Genomic DNA, 24,000 nt, shown 5'->3' with positions numbered 1-24,000 from the left:
ATTCTGGTGAAAACTAAGTAAAAGGAGAAGATAGGACAAATGTAAAGCTTACTCAAATTTTCAGGACCTTTGCCCACTTTTTTGCCCTTGGCTTATAAGAGCTTTCTGGTTTTTTGAATGTTGCATATAAAAATATAAGACCAGAAGTACTTAACTTTTTTTATGTTATGGACCTCTTTGTCTGGTGAAGCTTTTATGTTAACTTTTTTTTTTTCAGAATAAAGTGTTTAAATGTGCAAAATTTAAAAGGAAACCAATTATATAAAAAACCAATGATCAAAACCTTTTTGAAAAGTTCATGGATCCCCAGGTTAAGAACCTCTAGTGTACTAGACAATGTAAACTTAAACCAAATTCAAAGTGAGCTTTGGTACCCAGGAGCATTCCAAGGTCGCTTAGTACTGCCTTGGGAAGAGATGGACAGTAGGTAAAATGGTGAGACCAGCTTTTTCATCTGAGGGTGGTTTTTTTTTTGTTTGTTTTTTAAAGACCATCTCTCCACATTTCACCAAGGCTGGAAACGCAGGGACTACTCTCAGGCTCACTCCCACCACTAAGAGGCACAGGAGCTGTGATCTCCATTTCCCTTAAGGGCTGCTTTGCCCTTCCTTAGGTAACCTGGTGGCCCCCAATTTCTGGGGCTTCATGAACAATGAACACAGCACCAAATCAACATAGCCCATTGCTGCTTAGAAATCCCAAGCCTGAAATCTATGAGCCTCATTATTCCCAGTAGTTGGGATTACATTATTCCTCTTCACAAGGTACTGGGGAGGGAGGGATCTCTGGTTCCTGGTCTTGTTGGAATTTCAGTTACCTATCCAGAAATTACTTACCTTGATAAGATAAAGAGTAAAGTGAGGGTCGAGGTAGTGGTATGAAGATGGATGAAGATTTAATTTAGCAAAACAAACCTGATTGAGGACTTTGATTACTTATTTGTGAAGTAAGCTGGAAATGGGGGAGTTTTGCTAGGTATGTGAATGATTATTTGTAGCTCAAACGCAGAGGAAGTGTCAGATGCAAAGCAGATATTATCCAGAGAGAAACAGTGGGGCCCAGGCAAAACCTGTCAAAACTGCCCTTTGACTCCAATCACCTTTTAGAAGAATTTAATTTAGGGCAGTTGTTTAGGACTAAAAGAGCAAAGCTTATGACCTGATTTTTAATGATGGGAAAAGCAGTGGGCTTGTTGACAAAATTAAATGTATTTTCTTGGTGTACTTAAAGTAGGTAATGGAGTGTTCTAAAGAACTAACAATAGTACTAACAGCATTTATATATTGTCTGCTACGTGTCAGGCACTGTGCTAAGCACTTTACAAAAAATAACTAGTGATGTAAAATGTGCCTGATTAGTCATGGAAGGGAAAGGTAGGAAGGCTCACTGAGTTCATTTGCTTTATGTCCTGTCCAGATCTATAAGAATTAATTCTGGGTTTCAGAGGTCACCTGTTATAGTGCTTAACTGCTTAGAGGATGAAAGAAAACTTACATGCAGCATTGGGAGAGGGGTGAGAGGATGGAGAGTTCATCATGGGAATGTCGCCCAAACCTAAGAGAAGATATTATGGGTGAATCAGAGTTCCCCGGGGACATAACATCATGATAGAATTATTTCCCCCCTCTCTACCCTTTCTTCCCTCAGTTCCCCCCCCCCCCCTTTGGAGGCAGTCGGGGTTATGTGACTCTACCAGTCACACAGCTAGTAAGTGTCTGGGTCTAGGTTTGAACTCCGGTCCTCCCAACTCTAGAGCCATTACTCTTAATCTGCTGCGCCACTTTTCCCCCAGCTTTTCGACATACCAGGGGAAAAAAATCAGTGACCAAGTTATGTGACTTTTTGGTCCTTGCTTTTACTACTAAGGAAAGATTGAAACATGAGTCAGGATGTCCAAATGACTAAGATGATGGGGAGACTAATCTTGTACAGAAACTGTACTCTCTGAAATTAAAAGATAATTCCCACAAATCCCCCCAAAAACAACAACCCAAAACTCAAGGGAGTGAAAAATAGAGAAATCTATGAGAGTTAAACTACTCTATAGAATTTCACAATGAAAATAGTAATTAGAAATCCATACCCACCTCCCACCTCTTGGGGAAATTAGACTTCACAGGTTGGAAGTACAATACTTGGTCCTTTCTCCAAAGAACTTGGAAAGAATGAAGGGAATGAGAAAAATGGGAATGAAGAAAAGGAGAATGAAAGGAACAAGGACCCCCCTCTGAACCTGAGCCTAGGGGTAGTCAAGATAAGCTGCCATATAGGAACCAAAATTGGACTCTAAAATATTCTTATAAATGGAATATTTTTAATACCAGAAAAATACTTTTACTAGAGTATGCAGTTATTGTGAAGCTACAAAGCCTTTAGTAAATGGTAATGCATAGGATGGGGATTAGGGAAGATCACACAAATGCTTTGTCCTTTTCTCAGGTGATACTTAGGGAATTCTTAGAATAGTTTGTGGGTAGGGTATATTTTGGTGTGGAACAAAGAAGAGGATTTTTTTTTTTTTGATTGTGGGGAGGAAAGGAAAAGGATACGAGGGATGTCTCTTACCCTCTGGCATTATCCAGGTGAATGAGGAACCCATCATCCCCAAACTTGGTGAACATTTCATAATGGTGACGGTCCATGTTTCCTATATGGAAAGGGAAGAAATAGACCATAAGTCATCAGGTTGGCCTCCTGACCTCTCATTTCCTCTCAGTGATGAAGAGGGGCAATCAGCTCCAAGAACTGCAATTTGACCCAACCCATGTTTATAGAGCTGAGATGAATTTATAGCAATGAGATGAGAGATCCTGAGGTTGTTCACAAGGGCAGCAGCAGGGGCAGCCCAGCTAGAGTTGATCCAGAATATGGGCTGTTTTATGAAAGAAGCCCTGTGGTGCCATATAACAGTCTAGGTTTTTACTAGTCAACAAAAATATCCCTCCACCATACTGCCTCATTTCTTTCTACCTTCCCTGGTTTCTTCAGCTGAAAGAACATCATGGTCTACCTTCAGCAGATACAGAAGTCTTTGGAAAGTCAATTTGTGGCATGGAATAAAAATGAGATATAGGTTTGTGCTTTTTTTTGTGGCTGGCTGTCTGATTGCTTGGTACTTGGTCCCATTAAGGTTAACAGTGTGTTTGTCTTCACCCTCATGTCTACCTCTTAACCTTGGGCAAATTAGTTACCTCTCTGGGCCTCAGTTTTTTCCTCTGGAAAACGAATGGGTCAGACTGGATGATGTTTTTTGTCTCAGCTCCAAATTAATAATCATACCCACTTACATCTCTTACTTCCTCCTGTGACTCTAGAGAAGAGGTCCCAAAACTTATTTGGCTTACCCCTCTCTTAAAAAAAAAAAATACTCAGTACCTCCCTAGAAATCTACTTTCTTTAACCCTTTAATGGTCTAAAAAAATTGCATCATTTCAAAACAAATATATTTTTTTTAGAAAATGATGCATCTTAAAATTGAATGATTTATTGTAAATTTGTGGGAATTTTTCCTACATTGACATTTTGATGACACAATATTGCATCATGTATAGTATTGTATCATAAACAAGTCATCACATGCACATATTCTTCTTGATGCATGGTGGACTTCCCGACAATGCTGCAACACCGCACTCAACCACCAGCATTTGCTTGTTAAGACCTGTCTGTGGATTTGACCACTGATCAGTTATAACTTGCATTTTGTATCTTTATTTGGAAAGTAATGTAATAACTATGATTTTAATTCCATTACACAACAGAAGAACTGTATGGACTGTTTTCCAAAATTTTATTTTCTTCTTTCCTTATGCTTCCACTGCTCGTTTATTTTTATTCAATGCTCCCCAAGTGCCCCTGAGGCCACTACTACCCCCCAGGAGGTAGTATCACCCACTTTGGGAACCAATGCAGAGTGAAGAAATAGAGACGTAGCAATAGTAGGAGGGAGGCTTAGTTTCTTTTGCTTGTGAACTTGGTCTTGGCTTTTACTCCGCAGTTTTTAATACGTCCTATGGATGTTGCCCTTTCTGCTTTTCAAAGTACTGTCACATTCAGGATCTCATTTTACCCTTTTAGGGGGGTGGGCTAAACCTCATCATCCTTTTTCTTTTCTTTTTTTAAAAATTCATACCTGGAAGGCTCAAGGACCCCGAATTTGTTGATATATAGGCAAGAAGGAGTAGATCCCTATTATTGTGAGCATAACGTGAATAACTTTTTGAGTTTCTGCCATGCCTTTTAAGTTAAAAAAAAAATTGCCCCAAAGATCATAGAGTGCACTGAATTCTCTTTTCTGATGGCTTTAAAATTACTATTGAAGGGGTGGCTAGGTATGCAGTGAATAGAGCACTGGCTCTGGAGTCAGGAGTACCTGAGCTCAAATCCAGCCTCAGACATTTAACACAAAAACTAGCTGTGTGACCTTGGGCAAGTCACTTAACCCCAATTGTCCTACCTTCCCCACTCCAAAAAGCAAAAAAAAAAATTAAAAAAATTAAAATTACTATTGAATTAGAAAGTAGGGACTGAAGTTATGATCCCCATGTTACATGGAGGGATAGTATTATGTAATGAGGCTTAGATATGCTAAGGAACTTACTCAAGGTGATGTTGTGAGTCAGCACAGCAAGTTTAGACCCTAGGCCTGAGAGTTATCTACTTGAGAGGCAGCAGAAAGGACACTGGACTTGGAGGCAGAAAACCTGGGTCTGATGCCTGGCACCTGTACTAACTGTATGACCTTGGAAAAATCATTTAATCCCTCTTAGCCTCAGTTTCTTTATTTGGAAAATGGAGATGACAATACCTGCCCTGTCTACCTCATAGGATTGTTGGGATCAAATGGGGCAATGTTTGTATTGCACTTTTAAGCTATAAAGTATTAGCTATATAAGACACTTTACATGTGCACACATGTACATGCATATGCATACACATATGAAGTATTTCTATACATGTAAAACTTATTTATATTTATATAATGTAAAGTTATGTGTGTATGTGCATGTGTACACATACACATAAAATACAGTTAAAAAGTTGGTTGGCTGTTGTCCTTTGTCCTCAGAAAGGACCAAAATGAAATCACTATGTTAGAATCAAGTTATAGCGTGTCTGACTGGCCAATCAGACAAGCTGAGAATGGTCTACCACAGGTTGGGCACAAATAGTATATGTGAACCTTTGGGGTGGATTCTTTGAACTTGCTTATTTTGAATTTCTTTTGATCTACTTCGATTCTGCTTTGCTCATAGAGAACAGCACCTTCTCTGATGAGAGTACACCATGCCAGGCAGTCCTGTACCAGTGAATCCCATGTCATGCAATCAATTACAAAGTTCTTAAGAATGACCTTGAAAGTGTCCTTGTGTAGATTTTTCTGACCACCATGTAAACACTTGCCTTGTGTGAATTCTCCATGAAATAGTCTATTTGGCAAATGTACATTTGGCATTTGAACAATGTGGCCAGCCTATTGGAGCTGTGCTCTCTGCAGTAGAGTTTGAATGCTTACAGTTAAAAAGTACATTGTAAACTTTGCCCCCATGTGATCCCAGCAACACTATAAGGTAGAGAGGGCAGGTATTGTCACCCTCACTTTACATACACATGCATACACACATATCTATGCACACACACTTATGTGGGTACACACATTTGCAGTATACACATAAACACATACACAAACATGTATGCATATATTATATATTGTACACATACATTTGGCTCAGTTCTGTGATTTCACTGGTTTAGGGAATTCCTAGTCTGGAAACTCAATGCTAGCAAGTTTTGTATAACAAATTTGAAGAGGTTAAACAATTTGCTCATACTTACATAACTGAGTATGTGTCAGGCATCATTTGAACCTGAATCTTTCTGACTCCAATGCTAGTCTTCTAGGCACTATGCCATGCTGCTTCTTCAAGTGCTATTTAAATGTGATTATTTTATGTTACCTATTAAGAAGTCAAAGATAGCCATGTCGATGATGTTGAGGAGTCGGTTGCTGCTATTATAAGGATAAGTTTGCTTCACTGAGTCACAATACAGTGGATTCACTTCCCACCTGAGGAAAAGAAGAACGTCCAGAGATGGTCCCAGAGCCCCTTCCATTTTCCCCACTTCCCCCATTAGATCCATTAATCTCCCTCTGGGCTCATGGCATTTTTTCAGTGGAACATGGGCTATTCAGACATAGCCATACAGTCAATTCCTAAAGACTTAGGATGATTATTCAGGACGTTATGGATCTATTTGCTGAGAATAGACCTTGGTCTAGAGTGTAGAACAGAGACCACATCAGTCAGAGAGGCTATTACAAATACATTGACAGCCTGTCAATGCATGGATAGAGTAGATGTGGGAGAGAAGCACAGATTAGTGGCAACCTCGGAAGATAACTGATATGGGATAGTTATAAATTGGGCAGGGAGAAGAAAGACCTCATAGGCCCACTAAGAAATAACTATAGCAGGCACAGACAACTGAACCAAGGCAGGTGACACGCCAGTCTGGTCTTTAAGCAATGTCACAGTGCCTGGGACACAGTAGATGCTTAATAAATGTTTATTGATTGATTAAGAGAAAGGGACGGCTCTTAGGGGTAGCTTTTGAAAGTAAGAGACAATTATAGCCATGGGTGCTACATTTAGTGGCTACATTTGGCTAACCATGACATAGGCTACAGGACTATATGACAAGAATGTCATTGGGACCAATGGCTAACTCCATCCATCTGCTCCAAATTCCCAGCTCCTGTAAGGACTTACTCCTCTTTTCCTGCCAGCGAGTAAGATCGGATCCATGGGCTGGGCACAGACAGTCTTGGGGCCAGGTTGAGAGATGGCAGGAATGCTGAGAGGGAGCCTTCCAACAGGTGAGGGTTGCCACAGACAGCATATTCAGTCTTGCACATATATGGACACTTAGCAAAGAAGCACACATTGCTGGCTAGATGATGGGGTAGGAGAGAAAGCAGGGGAAAAATGATGGGTTTAGTAGGACTATGTCTTTGGAGCTGCAGAAAACTATGAATTCAGTAGCATTACATACACAGACAGTTCTTGCTTTATGTAAATCCATATTACATACTTTATGTAAAGAATTCTGAAAGAAATCCACATTCCAAAAAACTACCTATGTTAACTTTACTATACAGTACTGTGCCTTCTTTCTATCTACTCCTTCCCCCTGGCTCTGTGTTCCATAGCCTCCCCCCCCCAAAAAAAATCACAAAAATAACCCCTCTGAGTGAAAGCAGAACTCTGGACGGTGGTTTGGTTTGAGACCTTCAGCAATGAGAGAAGTGACTTTTGCCGCACTCTGCCCATCTACCCACATGTCTGGGCCCTACATGTCTGTCCCTCTCTTGGCACTGTGTGTTTTTCCTCTCAGTTCTGGCCAGGGCCCTCCCTCCCCCTTTACTTCCCTCCCCCCCACTCCTCCCTGTGTTCTTTCTCTTGTTATTGCTTCTCTGTCCCTGGCCCCCATATGTCTTTAAACCATGTGCCAGTCCCCTCCCTCCACAGGCCTGTGGTTCCCTTCCCCCCTCCTTTCCTCTCCATATCCTTGGAGAAATTAGCATAATATAAAAATTACTTCAATAGCAGTCTGCAGAGGGTCCACCTATGTAAATTGAGAACTGTCTGTACAATCAAATGAGATAACATATGTAAAGTGCTTTGCAAATTTTTTATGTAAATGCTAACTAATATTAACTATTAGAAAACAGGGAGAGCAGATGGAGAAAAGAATAATTCCATTCTCCAACTTGGGGAGGGGAGTTGTGTGCTGAGTAAACTAAAGGTTTTTTTTGTTGTTGTTTTATTTTTAAAAACAACAATAAATGAAACTTACAAATATTTTAAGAGCCCCTGATTTGGCTGTGGTGAGTACTACTATTACCAGGCACATCTCCACCTTCTTATATGTTAGTAGAACATGTAACCATAAATTTAGAATTGGAAAGACTTTAGAGGTAATCTAGTACAAACCTTTCATTTTTCAGATGAAAAAATGGAGGCCCAGAGAAGTGGAGTGATCGACTTGCTCTAGGTCATACGGGTGGTTAAATGTTAAAGCTTGCATTTGATCCAAGGTCATCTGACTCTAAATCAGCCCTCTTTCTACTGTTTTATGATCTTCATGAGTTTCTATGACAAAAAAAAATCAGCCATCTGGTGGGGAGCTTTTCCACACTTAACCAGATGGGTTTTCAGACAAGAGACATATAAAATTTATCACTGAACTGATTTGTGAAACCTTTCCAGAATTGCAGGATTTAGAGGAGTTTGTACTCTGCCTCTGAGAAGTTCACTCAAGCAAGGTGTCTGCCATTTAGGCTGGGCTAATTTTTCCTTAGAAGGCAGGGAAACCATTCTCTAGACTTAACTGGTCCAGGGGACTAAGGCTTGAACCTTTAACATAGCTTCTAGGTCACTTAAGACACAAAAGCCCAGTCTGTAAGGAGTTAGCATCCTCAAACTTGATGGAACTTTGATGCTGTATTGGTTGGCACATCCTGCTGAACACAGATGAAGTGACCTGCATCCCCCTCAACCAATACTGCATCTTTGTTGAATATCCTTTCCATGCTACTATTAGGTAAATATCTTTTTGTTAACTATTACATAATCTATGAAAATTTCATTGAACTCCATTCCCAAGCCTGAGTCACTGGACTGACCTGAGTCAGGCCTGACCCAGAACATGAGACACTGGCAGGAGGAGACATCGAAAGAGAAGGAAGGGGCAGTGAGGTGGTGCAGTGGATAGAGCACTGACCCTGGAGTCAAAAGGACCAGCCTCAGTGTGACCCTGGGCCAGTCACTTAACACTGATTGACTCAAAAAACAAAACAAAAGAAAAGGAGGATGTGAAGAAAGGTGACATGGAAGTTTAGTGCATAGAGAGCTGTCTTCAGAGTCAGCATGACCTTAGTTCAAGCCCCACCTCTAACAGATTATGTGATCCTCAGCACTGAGAGAATAAGTAACTTTGAGATCTTTGAGAGTTTTCAAAGACTAAGTTGCCAAGCAATTGCAAATCTGCACTAGTTAAAGGGGATTTCTCACTGGAAGCTCCCTACGTCAAAGAAATTATGGTTTTGTTTAAAACATTTTGTTTTTCTTAAGAGCACTTGTGTGTGTGTGTGTGTGTGTGTGTGTGTGTGTGTGTGTGTGTGTTGGAGAGGGTCACATTTATACAGGGGATAAAGCAAGCATGGTATAGTGGATAGAATACTAAACCTTTTGTCAAGGAGACCTGAGTTCAAATCCAGTTTCAAAACTCTGACATATGCTAGCAGAGTGACCATGGACAAGATACTTACCTTCTCTAAGCCTCAGTTTCCTCATCTGTAAAAAGGAGAGAGGTTGTACTAGATGTTTTTTAAACTCTCTTCCAACTTAAATCTAGTATCCTATGAGCTCTTTCCTAACCAACATAGTTTTTTTTAAAGTTTCCAGAATTATGTCATTTGATACTCACAACTTGTAATTTATTTAAACAGGAACCTGGGTGCTAGTTCTGATGACAACTTCCTCTAGAAGGAAGGACATACTGACTTCAGTCTCATGACATCCCTGCTTTCCTTGTTATAGCATCCATGTGCTTACAGAGACTCACCATTTATTGGCTTGATTATTGACAGCAAGACAAAAATGTGATTAACGTGGTGGGCTCAATATCTATTCAGGCCAGTTAATGTCACACTCCTAGAATGACTCTTGCCTAGACGCAGATGGCACTTATCAATCCCAAAATAATCAGTGGGTACAGACTAAGATGACTGAGCCCAAACCCTCCCCTTTGCCACTAGTACTCATGTACTCAAAACACATGCACTAAAAACAGTGGGATGATAACCCCATTTCCACATTTATTCACTCTGTACTTAAACCCTAGAAGGTGTTGGGGCTCTTGCTCTACCTGGGGAGACAAAGAAAACACTTTGCAGGATTTCATTTTTAGTGACCTCCAAAATTTCCTTGGTGACATTCAACAGCCTTCCCACAGTTGGGGGGACACGCCGGAAATCCAGAATCCTGAAAGAGAGGGAATGGGCATTAGTGTGTCCTCTCAATGAGTCCCCTCCCCTCCCCCAACCTTTTTTATGGAAGAACCACTTTCTGCTTCCCGCAACAGTTGTTAGATAGAAGTCCTAGATTTGAATCCTACCTTTGATATTTGCTAGCAGTGTGATCATGGGCAAGTCACTTAGACTCTGAGTCTCAAATTTTTTATGCATAAAATGGAGATTATAATACCTAATCCCTTCCTAGTTCACAATTACAGGTTTAAAATGACATCATATATGTAAGCACTATAAAAAATCAGTTGTTGTTATGGTTATTGTTTTTATTAGCAACGATCTATTATTTCATTGGTATATGGAACTCCAAATCAGAAGATTCCTCCTATGCTATTATTGTTACTTGTGACCACTATCACTTGAGTACAGCAACCATGTCTATCTATCTTCGTCTCCCCAGGGCCTAGAATAGGCCTAGCCAGGAGAGACTGGTGAATGAGTAACCATGGAATAGATAGTGTCTGCCATGGAGTGTCCAGTTTTAAATTAAGTAGGACAATGGTCCTACTTCATCACTCCCCCTTGGCCATACCAACCACCTTCCTGATTAAGCCCTAGAGAACTATTTCTTCATCTCGAAAAGGAAAATGCTTTCAATTTACTGTATTTGATTTCCCTAAAATCTCAATAGTTTAGGGCAGAAATAATTCTCCCCAATTCAGAGGTAGGAGAACTGTGGCCCAGAGAAGTTAAATTAGAAAAAAAAGATTGCCAATAATAATTAAACACTTATGTAGTACCTTAAATTTTGCAAAGTACTTTATATACTTTAAATTATTGATCTTCATAATCCTGTGAAATGGATGCTACTATTATCCCCATTTTACTGGGGATAATAAATCATTTCCAGATTATTTAGCTAAGGAAACAGAAATTCAGAAAGGGTAACTTGCTTAGGATCATATAACTAGTAGGTATGTAAGGTTAGGTTAGAACCCAACTTTTCTTGATTCCAATTTGAGCATTTCATTTACTATTACACACTGCCTTTGGATGCAAGTTAGTGGTAGGATGAAGATTCCCAGCCACCAACGATGGTGTCATATGCTTCTGTCTACAAGTGGTGAGATGGAGAGTATATATGGTAGGAACCCAAAGGAAATAGATCAGTGGGAAGAAATGTCGAGTGGTCACAGTGAGCCAGGAAGGGCTGCACAGGATCCATTCCCAGAAATGTCATACCCCAACCTTCCTCTCAACACTGTCTTCTTGGCTTTCAGGCTGATAATACCCACCGGTCCAGATGGAAAGCTGCAATCTCAGCATTGTGCCTCTGAAAGTCAATGAAGTAGAAGTAGTCTTCAGGTGTCTCTTCCTCCCGTTGCTGTCTGCAAGGAAGCAAGGAGTCATGATCTGCGCATACATACTAGCTACTTCATTCCCTCTTTAAGCCACAAAAGAATAGTATGGCTAAGGTTTTAGAAAACAACAACAAACTTTTCTTTCTTGGTAGGTATGGTAGTCCAGAAACAATATAGATGATAGTTCAGAAAGTCTTGCTAGTTTCTGGGTCCAACTTTTCATTTGACAAGCTGTCTTTATTTTACATGTGGTCTCTTCACTCACTCTACCTCCTCATACTTCCCCCACCCCCATATCTGAAATAATTTTTGTTGTAAACTTCTAGCTTCACTGGGGGGGGGGTTAGAAGTGGAGGCTCCCTGATTATGACATCAGAGGTGGGAAGCCAATCCAATACACTTGAGCTAGACACTGTCCCTCCTTATAAAATCCTTAGTCTCAGGATCCATGGCCTTTCCTGATGTGTGGGATGACAATGAGATCCAAAAGATCCTACCCTTCAGATTCAGGTGTAACTATACAGCAAATCCAGGGAAATCTCTCACTGTACCATCTTTAAAATGTGCCAAATAAAGGTCCATTAATTTCAGCATTGAATTCCTTGTTAATTTTTTTGGAAAGCCCTCTCTGACTCCCTAAAATCATTGCATCTGCTGGGATAGCATATGGGAGTAATGATAGATGTATATCTTCATAACATAGCCAAGATGCTGGAATCCTGGAATATTAGAGCTGGAAGTGACCTCAGCAACCATGACTCCCTTCCAATCCCACCTCCATTTTATAGATAGGAAACTGGGCCCCAGAGAGAAGTTCAGGTTCCTTCATCTGGCATTCAGCAGGATCCTCCACAGTCTGGTGCTATATTACCTTTCAGATTTTATCTTTTAATACTTTCTCTATGTTCTCCATGCTTCAGTCAAACTGGACTGTTTGCTGCCCCCTATACAAAACCTATGCTTTCAATCATTGTATGTTTGCTTACTCTCTTCCTTGTGCAAGAAATGACCTCATGAGCTCCTTTTCCTGTTGAATTCTAGCACATCCTTCAAATCCTAACTCTTCCATGTAGCCTTCTACCAACTCCCCTTACTAATAACAATATTCCCTTTTGAACCACACTTTTTGGACTATATCTCTCTAATGCACGCATCCTATAATGTTATGTATTATGATTTGGCTACTTCACACTGCAGGTACGTACTATACTTTATCCTAGACCAATGTAGTCAAAGTTGGAGAAATGGGGGCCTCTAAATCATACATAAGGATCCTTATGGGTTGCATATTGATGTAGAAAACAACATATTAACATTATCTTTGTTCTGTTGCATTTTCATGTATCTTGATAAATATTTTCTAATTACATTTAATCTGTTTCAGGGCAGTAGGGAGTTGTAGCTCACAATGCAGCCTGTGGGGCACATGTTTGACACCTCTGTTCTTAAATTCATGCAAAGGACTGTTTCTTACTCAATCTTTCTCCAACTGATCTCTAGCACAATGTTCTGCACATACTGGTGCTTCATAAATGCCACTTGAATTGAGGGGACAAGTTCAATCCCCACATTTGATAGATAAAAGAACACTGGAAAATGGGAGTGTGTGATGGTAATAGGAATCTGAAGATCTTCCCTGCCCCTTGGCCCCTTGATATGTTTAAGTGAATCTGAGAACCTTCCCTGATTTGAAAATATACTCTTCCCCCTAATAGGCTGAATGTGGTCACATGAAGCCTGTGGTGGAAGGCTTGTTTTTCAGGAATGCCCAAACCTTGTTACTTTGTGATTGGGCAGTGAATCAAGAGGGCTGTGACATTCTCTGACCCAGGAGAAGGCTATATATATATACACACCCTGATGTGAGGTTTTGTTTTGAGACTCACTTTGGGAAGAGTTGTGTGATTTGTCCAGATGAGACTCAGGTTGAGTCCCCTGGCTTTGAAAACCCAGATGTTGGTGCTTCCCTCTCTGGTAACTAACTAGGTATGAAAGTAATAGTCAGACAGCTGGAAGGTGATCTGTTTCTCTGTATTTTTTTGTCTGCTTGTAACTTCTGTTTGTATTCTTTGAAATTCAGGGTGCTGACTATTCCCCCTAAACTAGGTAAATGATATATGTTTGATTAAAGTAAGATTGTTAATCCGTTTTGAGTTGCTTTCCTTTAGAAAAGCAGATCTAAGAACCTGTGCTAGCTGTCATCCTGGGTATGCCAGTGATATGATTTGGTTAAGCTCACACAAACAGTGAAGTATCAGAGACAGAATTAGAATTCAGGTCCCCCATCCCCCAGCATCAGCAAATTAGGCACAGAGCCAGAACTGGAACCCAAGTCTTCTGATTCTATGCTCAGTGCTTTGTCTAAGATAATATTTATGGGCATTATGTTGTATCATTGAGAGCTCTTGGACAGACAAAATCTGAATTAGTTAGGAGAACCAAATAACCCTCAATAACTTTGAGGAATGGATTTCAGATATTTGGTGGGAGTTCTTGTAAGTAGAAGAGAACAAAGATGAAACAGAACAAGAGTAGTAGAAATAGATTCCCTTTGACAAAAACTCACTATCTCCCTGTCCCTCATCCTGTCTGAGTCTAGAAGAAGCTGATTGTTTTGAATGGGCTTATGAGGTCTAGGGAAGGTTCATAAGATCCTGAAGTTAGCTGGAAGTCAGAGCTCATCTGGTCCAACCTCTTCATTTTGCAGATGAAGAAAGTGAGGCCCAGAGGTTAAGTGAAATTTAGACTCTGACACCAAATTCAAAATTCTTCCCACTATATCAAACAGCCTCCCAGAGAAGAGGAAGTAGATGAGAGGACCTGTTGCTTTTCTAGATCTTTTCAGGGTTCTTCCTACAGGATACTCTGTCTATGAATGAATCCTCTAGGGAGGCTGGAAGCCAGTCAGTCAGTCAACAAACGTGTATTAATGGCTTAATATGTGCAAAACGTTGTGCCAAATAATAGGGATACATCTTGGTGAAAATATGGTCTCTAACCTCAAAGAGCTCACATTCTAGTGGGGAATACAACATACAAAGAACTATGGACAAACAGGAAGTCTATTGCCGGGATATGGCCACGAAGAGCACATTAAATGTGAATTCTGGTCTTTGGGTTCACTTTGCCAGGAACATGAAAGATAATGCCCTTGGAATAATTTCATAAGCTAAGTTGGAGTACTGTGATAGGGCTACAAAAGCAATTTAAATGTAAATAAAATGTAACTTAAATAAGTAGCACAAGCAATTTAAACCATAATTTGCAAACTGCAAACAAAAAGAAAGAGGAAACAAAAGGAAAACAAAACAAAATCTCTCTCTAACTTCCCACCTCACTACCAGAGCCACACCAAAACCTCATCAATATATGAAAGCAGGATTGCTATTTTAAAAAGGAAGGGTCCCATTCAGTGAGCAGCTTTTGGGGACTAGAGCTCCCCAAATTCTCCATAAGAGCTCCACAAGACCTGGAAGGGGACTTAGAGATCATCTAGTCCATTTCTCTCCCATTTTGTAGATGAAATTTACATCTAGAACACTGAAGTGAATTGTCCAAGATCACGCAGCTGGCCAGTTGTGGAACTGAGATCTTTTGATTCCTAGTCCTTGTCACTATACCACACTGTCAACCTGCTGGCCTCCTATGGTGCCCCTCCTCATATGGAAAAATGTTGGGGATCCAGTTAAATCAGAATCCTTAGACGCTATCAGAGGAAAGTGCATTCTGAGTTATAAAAAAGCAGGAATAAAGTGCATTTATGTGTCTCTCCACAGTGGAAGCCATTGGGCATTAAAATTTTCTTTGTCTTCTATACCACAGATTTGAAGAATTTATGTTCACTTGTAGTAAAATACCTAGTTGTCTTGATTTATTAATCAAAACTTGAGCTGTTTGCTCAAGGGAAGTTATATGAAAGGTGCTGAACTCTAAATGACAGGCCTGGAGTGTCTTACTGTTTTTTTAAGCGCTAGGAGAAGTTACTGAGGCAGAACACCCCAGTGGGGCATGAAATGGACAGTAGAAGTGAGGAAGACTGGTGCTTACCTCATGGGTTTGAACATTGCCTTCCCGAAATCTTGGAACCTCAGAACCAGTTTCAAGTGGACTCCACTGGGCTTCACAACTGGGTTGGTGGCATAGGATAGAAGGATGAGTTTAGAAGTTTCCTGGTCCTAAGGCTTAGTTGCTAATCTTTCTGTTAATTGGTCAGGTCTGGTCTACACTTTGACTCCCTCCCAATTCCAAGATATTAGCTCAAATCAAATTAATTCGCAACCATTTATTAAGCTCTTATTATATTCAAAGCACTGTAATGAGAAGAAGGTTCAGATGCCTCTGGCAGAATGAATGCCTTCTATAGTGCCTGTAGGGCAAATTTCAAGGATACTGGTGGTTGCAAACATTGTTTTTCTTTCCCCTAATGGAAAAGGAGACATTGCAGGTGTCTCCATAATGTTTCTGGGCTTCACTGAAAAATGAAGACTTTCCTCTAAGAATTGTACACAGAACTCTAGGCTTTGGTCAGGATCCAATCTCTTCTATTTAATTCCTCTACCTTTGAAAGTGTTCAAATTGGGTATTATTGTTATTATTATTGAAACAGTGAAGTCCTAGAGTATGGACATTATGTATGGTGATGGATGTTTGTGCGTTTTTCATGCCGGGACTCCTCTTGGTGCTCAGCATGTCTGAATGGGTGGCTAAGCCCTTCTGCGCTGCTATGTAGACAACAGGGTCAGTGACAAGACACTGAGCGGGGGGCCAGACAGAGGTGGGAGTGTGGTACTTACTCTGGGTGCAGTCACATACCCCCAGCAAAGCCTTCTCATCCTGACTGTAATCTGCAAAGGAGAGGAAGCAGAGTGAGACCAATCTTGCCTACCTAACAGACATCCCTGCTTGACCCACTTGCACATTTGTATGACTCCAAAAGGAAAATGGGATATGACTTGTCTTCCTAATTGCCAATAATCCTCAGAGGTCTCTAATTCCCTGTCTTGCTCGTAGTCTCAAGACTCTGTAACTCAATGGAACACGTGATTGACCTCTGAAAGCACTGAGGAAGACCTGAATTCTTTCTCATCTTTTTTGATTACTTGCTGTGTGAACTCTGACAAGTTCTTTCATCTAGGGAAATATGGTGGCCAGACTAGGACATGTCAAAAGATCCAAATTTTAATCCTTTGTCTACCACATACTAGTTATGTGTCCATATGCAAGTAGCTTCATGTCTCTGGGCTACATTTTCCTCATTTGTAAAATCAGGGGACTGGACTAGAAGATCTTTCAGGTTCCATATAATTCTAACACTCTCTGAACTTGCCTCTCAGTGTTTCAATTTCCTTTTCTCTAACATAGAAAACACAAAAACAAAACCCTTCCCTATACCTAGGAGGCAGTAGCTTGTTGTAGAAAGAACACTGCACTGATTGTCTGGAGATGAATTCCAGATGTGTGGCTAACTAGCTGTGTGATGATGAGATAATCACGTCCCCACCCTGGGACCCAGTTTCTTCAACTGCAAAATGAGGGAGTTAGAATACATGATCTCTACATTTTCTTCCAACTCTAACACTGTGCATTCTGCCGCATGAAACAGCTGTGAAAATAAAAGATTAAAAAATGTGGTGATAATTCTTAAAAGCTAAAAAGCATTCTAACAATATAATGGGTTACGGTTATTTTATAAGGTGCCTCAAGTAGCTCCCCTTCGATGGTTAAGCTGTTGTTGGGCCCTGGGAAAAATGTCCCAACCCCATTGATAAGAAATTGATAAAAACCTGGTTAATTCCAGGAAACCTCACCAGCGCTGATGGTAGGGAAGTGCCTCATGTCATGAAGGAGTTTGTTAATGGTAGGACTCGATCTGGAGTACAATCCATGGCGATTGATGCCCAGGTGGAACTGGACCCAGCTGGCCTCATGTTGGAACTGTAGTGGAGCCTCTGGGGAGGTCTGGTTAAGCTTCTCTTTGTATATCTTGTGACGTCTGAAAGAGCATACTAAGACTTTTCACGGGAGGACTGAGGATCCAAATTCTAAATATTTTATGTCCTAAAACTGAGGTGAATGAATATAGGTCATATAAGAACCACAAGATGACCATTGGATGAAGCAGAGCTAGATTAATCACTAAGAGCCAAAAAGGCTTTGTTATTATGTGGTCATCACTGTGCAGGACACTGTGGGGGAAGGGAAGGAACAGGATAAGAGAGGGATGGAAGAAGGGAGGAAGGAAAGAGTTATATGGTGCTTACTATGGGCCAGATACTGTATTTTTAAGAACTTTACAAATATTATTTCATTTGATCTTCACAACATTACTGACAGGTAGGTGCTATTATTTTCCCCATTTTACAGTTGAGGTAACTGAGTCAGAGGTTGAGACTTGCTGAGAGTCACACAGTTAAGGTGTCTGAGGCTAGATATGAACTTAGGTCTTCCTGACTTCAGGCCCAGTTCTCTATGCACTGTCGCACCTAGCTGCAAAAAAACAGAAACTCCTGCCTTCAATGGCTTACAATCAATAGTGTGCTGAAATCAGCTTGACTCAACTCTAGATATTGCTAAATTTTCAATGCAAGCATTTATAACTTGAAAATCAACAGAGGCTACAAATCAGGGCTTGATTTATTGTTTTGTTGATTGCCTTAAGTAAATGATGAAAAAAATACTGATAATACAGATTAAACTTAGAAGTGTGTCCATGAGTAATTTTTTTCTTTTTGGTGAGTTGGTTGTTAAATATTTACCAACACACCCTTCTTACAATCTATTTGGGGAGACAGGATGGTACACACATGAAATAAACAGATAAAATGCAATTTCATTTAAAATCAATTATAGTCTATGATTCAGGCTATAAACCTGGGGCAAAGGGGCATTTAGGTCGCACAGTAGATAGAATGTGGGCCCTGGTGTCCAGAGGACCTGAATTCAAATCTGGCCTCAGACAATTACTAACTGTGACCTTGGGCAAATTATTTAAGCTTCCATTCTTCAAAATGAGCTGGAAATTGCAAACCACTCCAGTATCTTTGCCTAGAAAAGCCGAAATGGAATCATGGTAAGTCAGACACAACTGAAAATGATTAAACACCACCACATATAAACACAGGGTAGTGAAGGACCACTATGGAATGGTCAGGGGAGGCTTTGTGTAGGAAGAGGGTCTTCAGCTGCTTTTTAAAGAATTTTGATTGGTGGAGAGATAAGATGAGGGAAGGAATAGGCACAGCATGTTTGAGAAGTTAAGCCTGGGTTGTGCTGGGAACTAGTGGGAGATATAGTTGAATACATATAGAGAAATCTACCTTTCTTAGGAGCGACACTTTGGGAAAGTCATTTTCCTCATCTTGCAAAATTTAAATTTCCTCATCTGTAAAATGTTAAGCATTGTTGAGGGGTGCCATGAACTTGTCCTTTTGAGCTGCCATATTTTCCAGAAACACTGGACCCAGAGCATGCAGGAGGCCCTGAATGTGTCAAGGACAAAACCAATTCCAGACCCCCACACCCACAACTGACACAATTAGTTATTAGCATCCCATGCAGGGCTCCCTGTATGTCCTTGGGAGTCAAGACAGGTGCCAGACAGTCTCCTGTGCAGCTAGCAACCCTGCTGATAAGCAGGCCATCCTTCTTCATAGTCTAGCAGCGGCCAAGGGAAAGGAATATGGCTCTTGCCATAACCTTGCTCCTCCCCTTCAGAAGGAGTTTTGTCCTTTTCCCACCTCACTGCACTTTCCTCTCCTTCCAGGCCACATCCCTTTGGGTGGAGATTTGGTTTCTTCCTCCTTCATTTGTCCTGTTTCATAAATATGCAAATTTCTGTATGGATTGTGAACTCTTTGGGTTCCACATGCATGTTTAGTTCTCTTGTAATAAACCTGGTTTTCACGTAAGTTTTGTGAAGTTGTGATTGCTTGTTGACAAAAATCATGGGGTTTGATGAGTTCTAAGATCCTTCTAACTATGACTTCCATTCCATAGAGTAGGCCAGGACTTCTCATACTTTTTGGTCTCAGAACCCCTTTATGCTCTTAAACATTATTGAAGAACCCAAAGAGTTTGTTTATTTGGGTTATATCTACCAATACTTACCATAAAGAAATAAAAACTAATAGTTTTAAAATGTGTCAATTCATTTAAAATAAACACATTACATGTTAACACAAATAACATTTGTTATTTTATATTATATATGTTATTATATATAACATTTTAATGAAAAATAATTGTACTTTCCAAATTAAAAAAATTAGTGAGGAGAGTGGCATAGTTTTAGATATTTTTGCAAATCTCTTTAATCTCTTTAATTGAATCATTCAATTTTTTGGTGATACATAATTTTGGTCAAAGTATGCAAAGAGAATCTAGCTTCATAGAGATATATACTTGAAAAGGGTAAAGTATTTTATAGGTAAATTCTGTTTTAGTATTATTATGAAAATAGTTTTAACCTGAGAGATCCCTTGATCTCAGGATTCCTAGGAGTCTATGAATCATACTTTGAGAACTGTTGGGCTAGACAAACTACTATAATGTCAGGTCACTGACTAGAAGTTTGAATAGGTGGCTGGGCCTTCTTGAGACAGATTACTTGACTGCTTTCTCTCCTCACCTTCATGGGCTGCATGGTAACCAGGCTTGAGGACCCTCTGAGGTGAAATGCTAATGATGGAGGGTGTTTAATTTCATAATTTAGTATTTTCAGATGTTACCCACAATCCTTGCATTGGATCACCAGGCAGGGATACTCAAAGAAATGAAATACTTCTCTCCGAACAGGCTTGGGGCAAGAAAAAGTTTTCAGATGGGCTTGGCAGTAGCTTTTGTGACTCCAAGACTATAATCATTTACAGAATTTGTGTGAGGTTCTTTTCTGCCTGCCAGGCCAGTGTCCCTTTTCTGGTTATGTTCCTCCTTTTCTGAAGCTGAGAAAGCATAAGTAGCAAATATATGTGATCCGAAAATTGTATTGCTTAACTGTCCAAAACATGACATGTGCAGAGAGAGTAGGGACTATATAGCTGGCAGGAAAATAGGGCAAAATTCACCAGTTTCACTTAATCCTTTTCAATCTAGCTCCCAGAGTGAGCTTTTCATGGACCATATTGGCATAATAGGAATGGGTAGGAGTTGAAAGGCACTCACTAACACCAAATCAGATAGTAGCTACCTGTAGAGTTAGGGTATGTAAGTAAGGCAGAAATAAAGGAATTTAAAATGACAATGTCTGAGGCCTTCTCTGGCAAGCTGCCTGGGTCAGTCAGTCAATTAATATTAAACCCCTACTATGTGCCAGGTCCTGTGCTAAGCACTGGGGATGCAAAGAAAGGCAATAGTTTCTGCTCTCAGGTTGCTCACAATTTAATGGGAGAGATAATGTGCAAGGAGCCAGGAACAAACAAGCCATATACAGGGCAAATTGGAAATAATCAACAAAGGGAAGGCACTACAACTAAGAAGGATCAGGAAAAGCTTCTTGTGGAATGTAGGATTTTAGCTGGAAGAAAGCCAGGGAAGCCAGAACATATAGATCAGGGGGGAGAACTTTCCACGCTTGGAAAATAATCTGTAAAAATGCTTGGAGTCAAGGGATGGAGTCTTGTCTAAGGAAGAGCCAGGAGGCCAGTGTCACTGGATCTCAGTGTAGTGGCTGCGGATGGCAGGTGTATGAGAAGACTGGAAGGGTAACAGGAATGGGGCAGGTGGTAATCTATCTAATTAAGTAGTCTATCCATTTCACCCACCAGCTGACCAAATGAAAGAAGTAGCCCTATAGTAGCAAGCCACATCAGAGGCAGAAAGGGCTCCCATCCTGAGGGGAGGACAGAGACTTAGGAGTCTGAGTATACCTGACAGTGATATGATATTCTCCCACCCAGGTTTCCTGGGCATGTTTGTTCCCTTTCCCACCAGTGATGCGGAAAGCTGTAAGTGTACCTCTATGTATATGGGATGGGAAGGGGAAAGAGAATTTTCTTCCTATGCTTTTAAAGTATTTTTTGCTTTAAACTAGTTACATTTTGTTAGTGTAGTAAAAGAAACATTGGTGGGTGCTCATGAGTAGTGGTTTTGAGGGGATATTTACCCATAGGTATGCCTTGGGTCTGGGATAACTTTGAGGAATTTGTGTGTTAGGGGGTATCCTGGGCTACATTAGTTTACATAAATTTGAGGTTTGAGAAACTGAAGAAGTTTCTCTTTCTAGAAAATCCCAGTTAGGTTTTCTGTCTGCAAATTATTCCTAAGAGTTTTCATAGAAGCAGAGATAAAATAGAAGCATGGTAAAATGGGAAAGGAGGCAACAAGGTGGCTCAGTGGATGGAGTGCTGGGCCAGGAAGAGCTGAGTTAAAATCCGGCTTGAGACAATTTCTAGCTATGTGATCCTGGGCAAATAACTTAACCCTCTCTGCCTCGCTTTCTACACGTGTAAAATGAACTGCAGAAGGAAATGACAAACCACTCCCCTACCTGCCAAGAAAACCCCCAAAAGTGATCACGAAGAGTCATATATGACTGAAAACAACTGAACAGCAAAAGAAATGGAAAAACAAAACAACACACTGTTCTTGGGGTCAGTAGAGGTAATTAGAATACTGGTTCTGATACAAACTAGCTGTGAGTCAACCTCTCTGAGACTAAGTGAGATTATGAAAGTTGGTTTGGCTTTTCTAAACTTCTTTTCTCCTTAACACTCCTATGCCTTCCTCCCTGAGTTCTCCCCCCAACCCTCTACAGCTGACTACTTTACTAAAAAACCAAGGCTGTTTTCCATGAACACTTTTTCTTCCCTTCTATACATCTCAGAATCACTGAGATTGTTTCCCATTTCTCCTCCTTACTAAGGCAGGAATTCTGATCCCTCATGATCCCACAATCATGACCTCTTTCTTCTAGTCACTTGTGCAGTCACTTCCTAGCTCTGGCCCTCATCAATGTTCACCTGAACTGTTCTAATAGTTCTCCAATTGTTCTCCTTGATTCAAGTTTCTCTGCAGTGCAATTTATTTTTTGATCTATCTACACAGCTGCCAAAGTGAACATTCCTAAAACACAATTTAGACCATCTCCTCTTCATCTCATTCCCTCTCAAAAAACTCATTATTATTTCTAGGACAGGGATTATCTTTTTCTGTCATGAACCTCTTTGCCACTCTGGTGAAGTCTATGGACTCTTTCTTGGAATAATTTTTTTAAGAACATAAAATGTTTAGACTTACAAAGTAAAGCAATTAATAATGAAATGCAGTTATCCAAATATATTTTTTAAAAGAGACAGTTCATGGATTCCTGATTAAGTAGCACTGATCTTGAACCAAATAAAAATTTCTTTGGCATTTAAAGCCCCTCACACACTGGCATTATCCTAACATTACCATTTACCACACATTACTCTCCTTCATGTACACTATGATTCAGTCAAACTAGCCTTCTTACCATTCCTCATACATGGTGTTTCATCTCCTCTGCCTCAGAATCTGTAGATCTCTTCGAGACTTGGCTCAAATGACACCCTCTACATGAGTGCCCCCTACCCTCTGCCAACAATTGTTGGTGCCCTTCCTCTCTACTTTTTTATTTAGAATGCACACACAATATGGAATGTAGAGGTGTTCAGTAGGACACGCACCTCTGGCGGGAGGTCCTTTTCAGGGACGCTCATCCACTGTTGGTGTCCACATTCACCCAACTCTCACTTGTGACTCCAAGAAGCTATAGCATGTGCAGTGGCCACACCTGTCTCAAACCAGGTTGAGGGTAACTGACAGGCCTCAAACCTGTCAGTAAGTTAGGGGCATGTTTACCCCACATATGTGAAGACTGCCCCCCCCCCCATGGTATGGGTGGACAAGAACAATTTGTTCCAATCGTCATGAAGGCAGCTGAAGCAGGTGCTGTGGAGGGATGAGGCATTGAAGACACCAAGGCCATACTCTGCATCACCAGGCCTTTTGGGATATTGTTCTGCCACTCAGGAAGAGAGAGTGAGGCTGACAACTTTGCACAACTCTGCCTCACTTAAATCCAATTCATTTGCAAGTCAAGACAACACCCATAATGTTACTGATCCTCTTTGAAACTGGAAGGATGAACATTTCTTTGTATTGTTCTTTTCCTTCGTAACTTATATGTGCAAGCTCCTTATGAGAAAAGAGTTTCATTCTGGATATTTTTATACCTAGAGCCTAGTACAATGTGCATAGTACTGGTGCATAGTAGGTACTTAATAAATAAATGTTCATTGAAGTGAACTAAATTGAAACAACATGGGGGCAACATGGAAAGGGTCTCTTTTTGGTGATTGACTGTCACTATCCTTAACATCCTAACATTTTAAAGAATGAGGTGACTGTGGCATAGAATTTAAACATTTTAGATCACACTGAGTAGAGCAAGAACCAATTAGGCGTGGTTATCATGGAGACTACAGACCAGGAAGCTGATGACATCTCAAAAAAAGACTGCTCTTCTGGGTAATAACAAAGTAACTGTGCTTTTAGGGAAAAGCAAAAGCCTTTAGGACCATCCCACATTTGAAAGCAACATTTTTGTCTGCCATTTTTAAAGCCACTAAATGTGATCATTAGTGCTCT

General features: G+C 40.4%; 1 protein-coding gene across 1 annotated transcript in view; it reads right to left on the bottom strand.

The window, feature by feature from the left end:
- Positions 1–24,000, bottom strand: part of FAM20A (FAM20A golgi associated secretory pathway pseudokinase) — a 65,680-nt gene that overhangs the window by 809 nt on the left and 40,871 nt on the right. The window contains exons 2-10 of the mRNA XM_069076555.1: positions 17,202–17,386; positions 16,188–16,238; positions 15,442–15,520; positions 11,329–11,421; positions 9,931–10,046; positions 6,771–6,951; positions 5,958–6,067; positions 2,566–2,647; positions 1,495–1,554 (exon numbers count right to left, since the gene is read on the bottom strand). Of these exons, the coding sequence (XP_068932656.1) occupies positions 1,495–1,554; positions 2,566–2,647; positions 5,958–6,067; positions 6,771–6,951; positions 9,931–10,046; positions 11,329–11,421; positions 15,442–15,520; positions 16,188–16,238; positions 17,202–17,386 (957 nt within the window). The remainder of the gene's footprint in view (positions 1–1,494; positions 1,555–2,565; positions 2,648–5,957; positions 6,068–6,770; positions 6,952–9,930; positions 10,047–11,328; positions 11,422–15,441; positions 15,521–16,187; positions 16,239–17,201; positions 17,387–24,000) is intronic.

Source organism: Petaurus breviceps, unplaced genomic scaffold, assembly GCF_028583685.1.
Source record: "Petaurus breviceps papuanus isolate PSGF00001 unplaced genomic scaffold, PetGlider_PUasm1.0 90925, whole genome shotgun sequence".
In the NCBI taxonomy this organism is placed as follows: Eukaryota; Metazoa; Chordata; class Mammalia; order Diprotodontia; family Petauridae; genus Petaurus; species Petaurus breviceps.
Note: the sequence above shows the minus strand (reverse complement) of the source record. Positions and strands in the feature narration are given on the sequence as shown.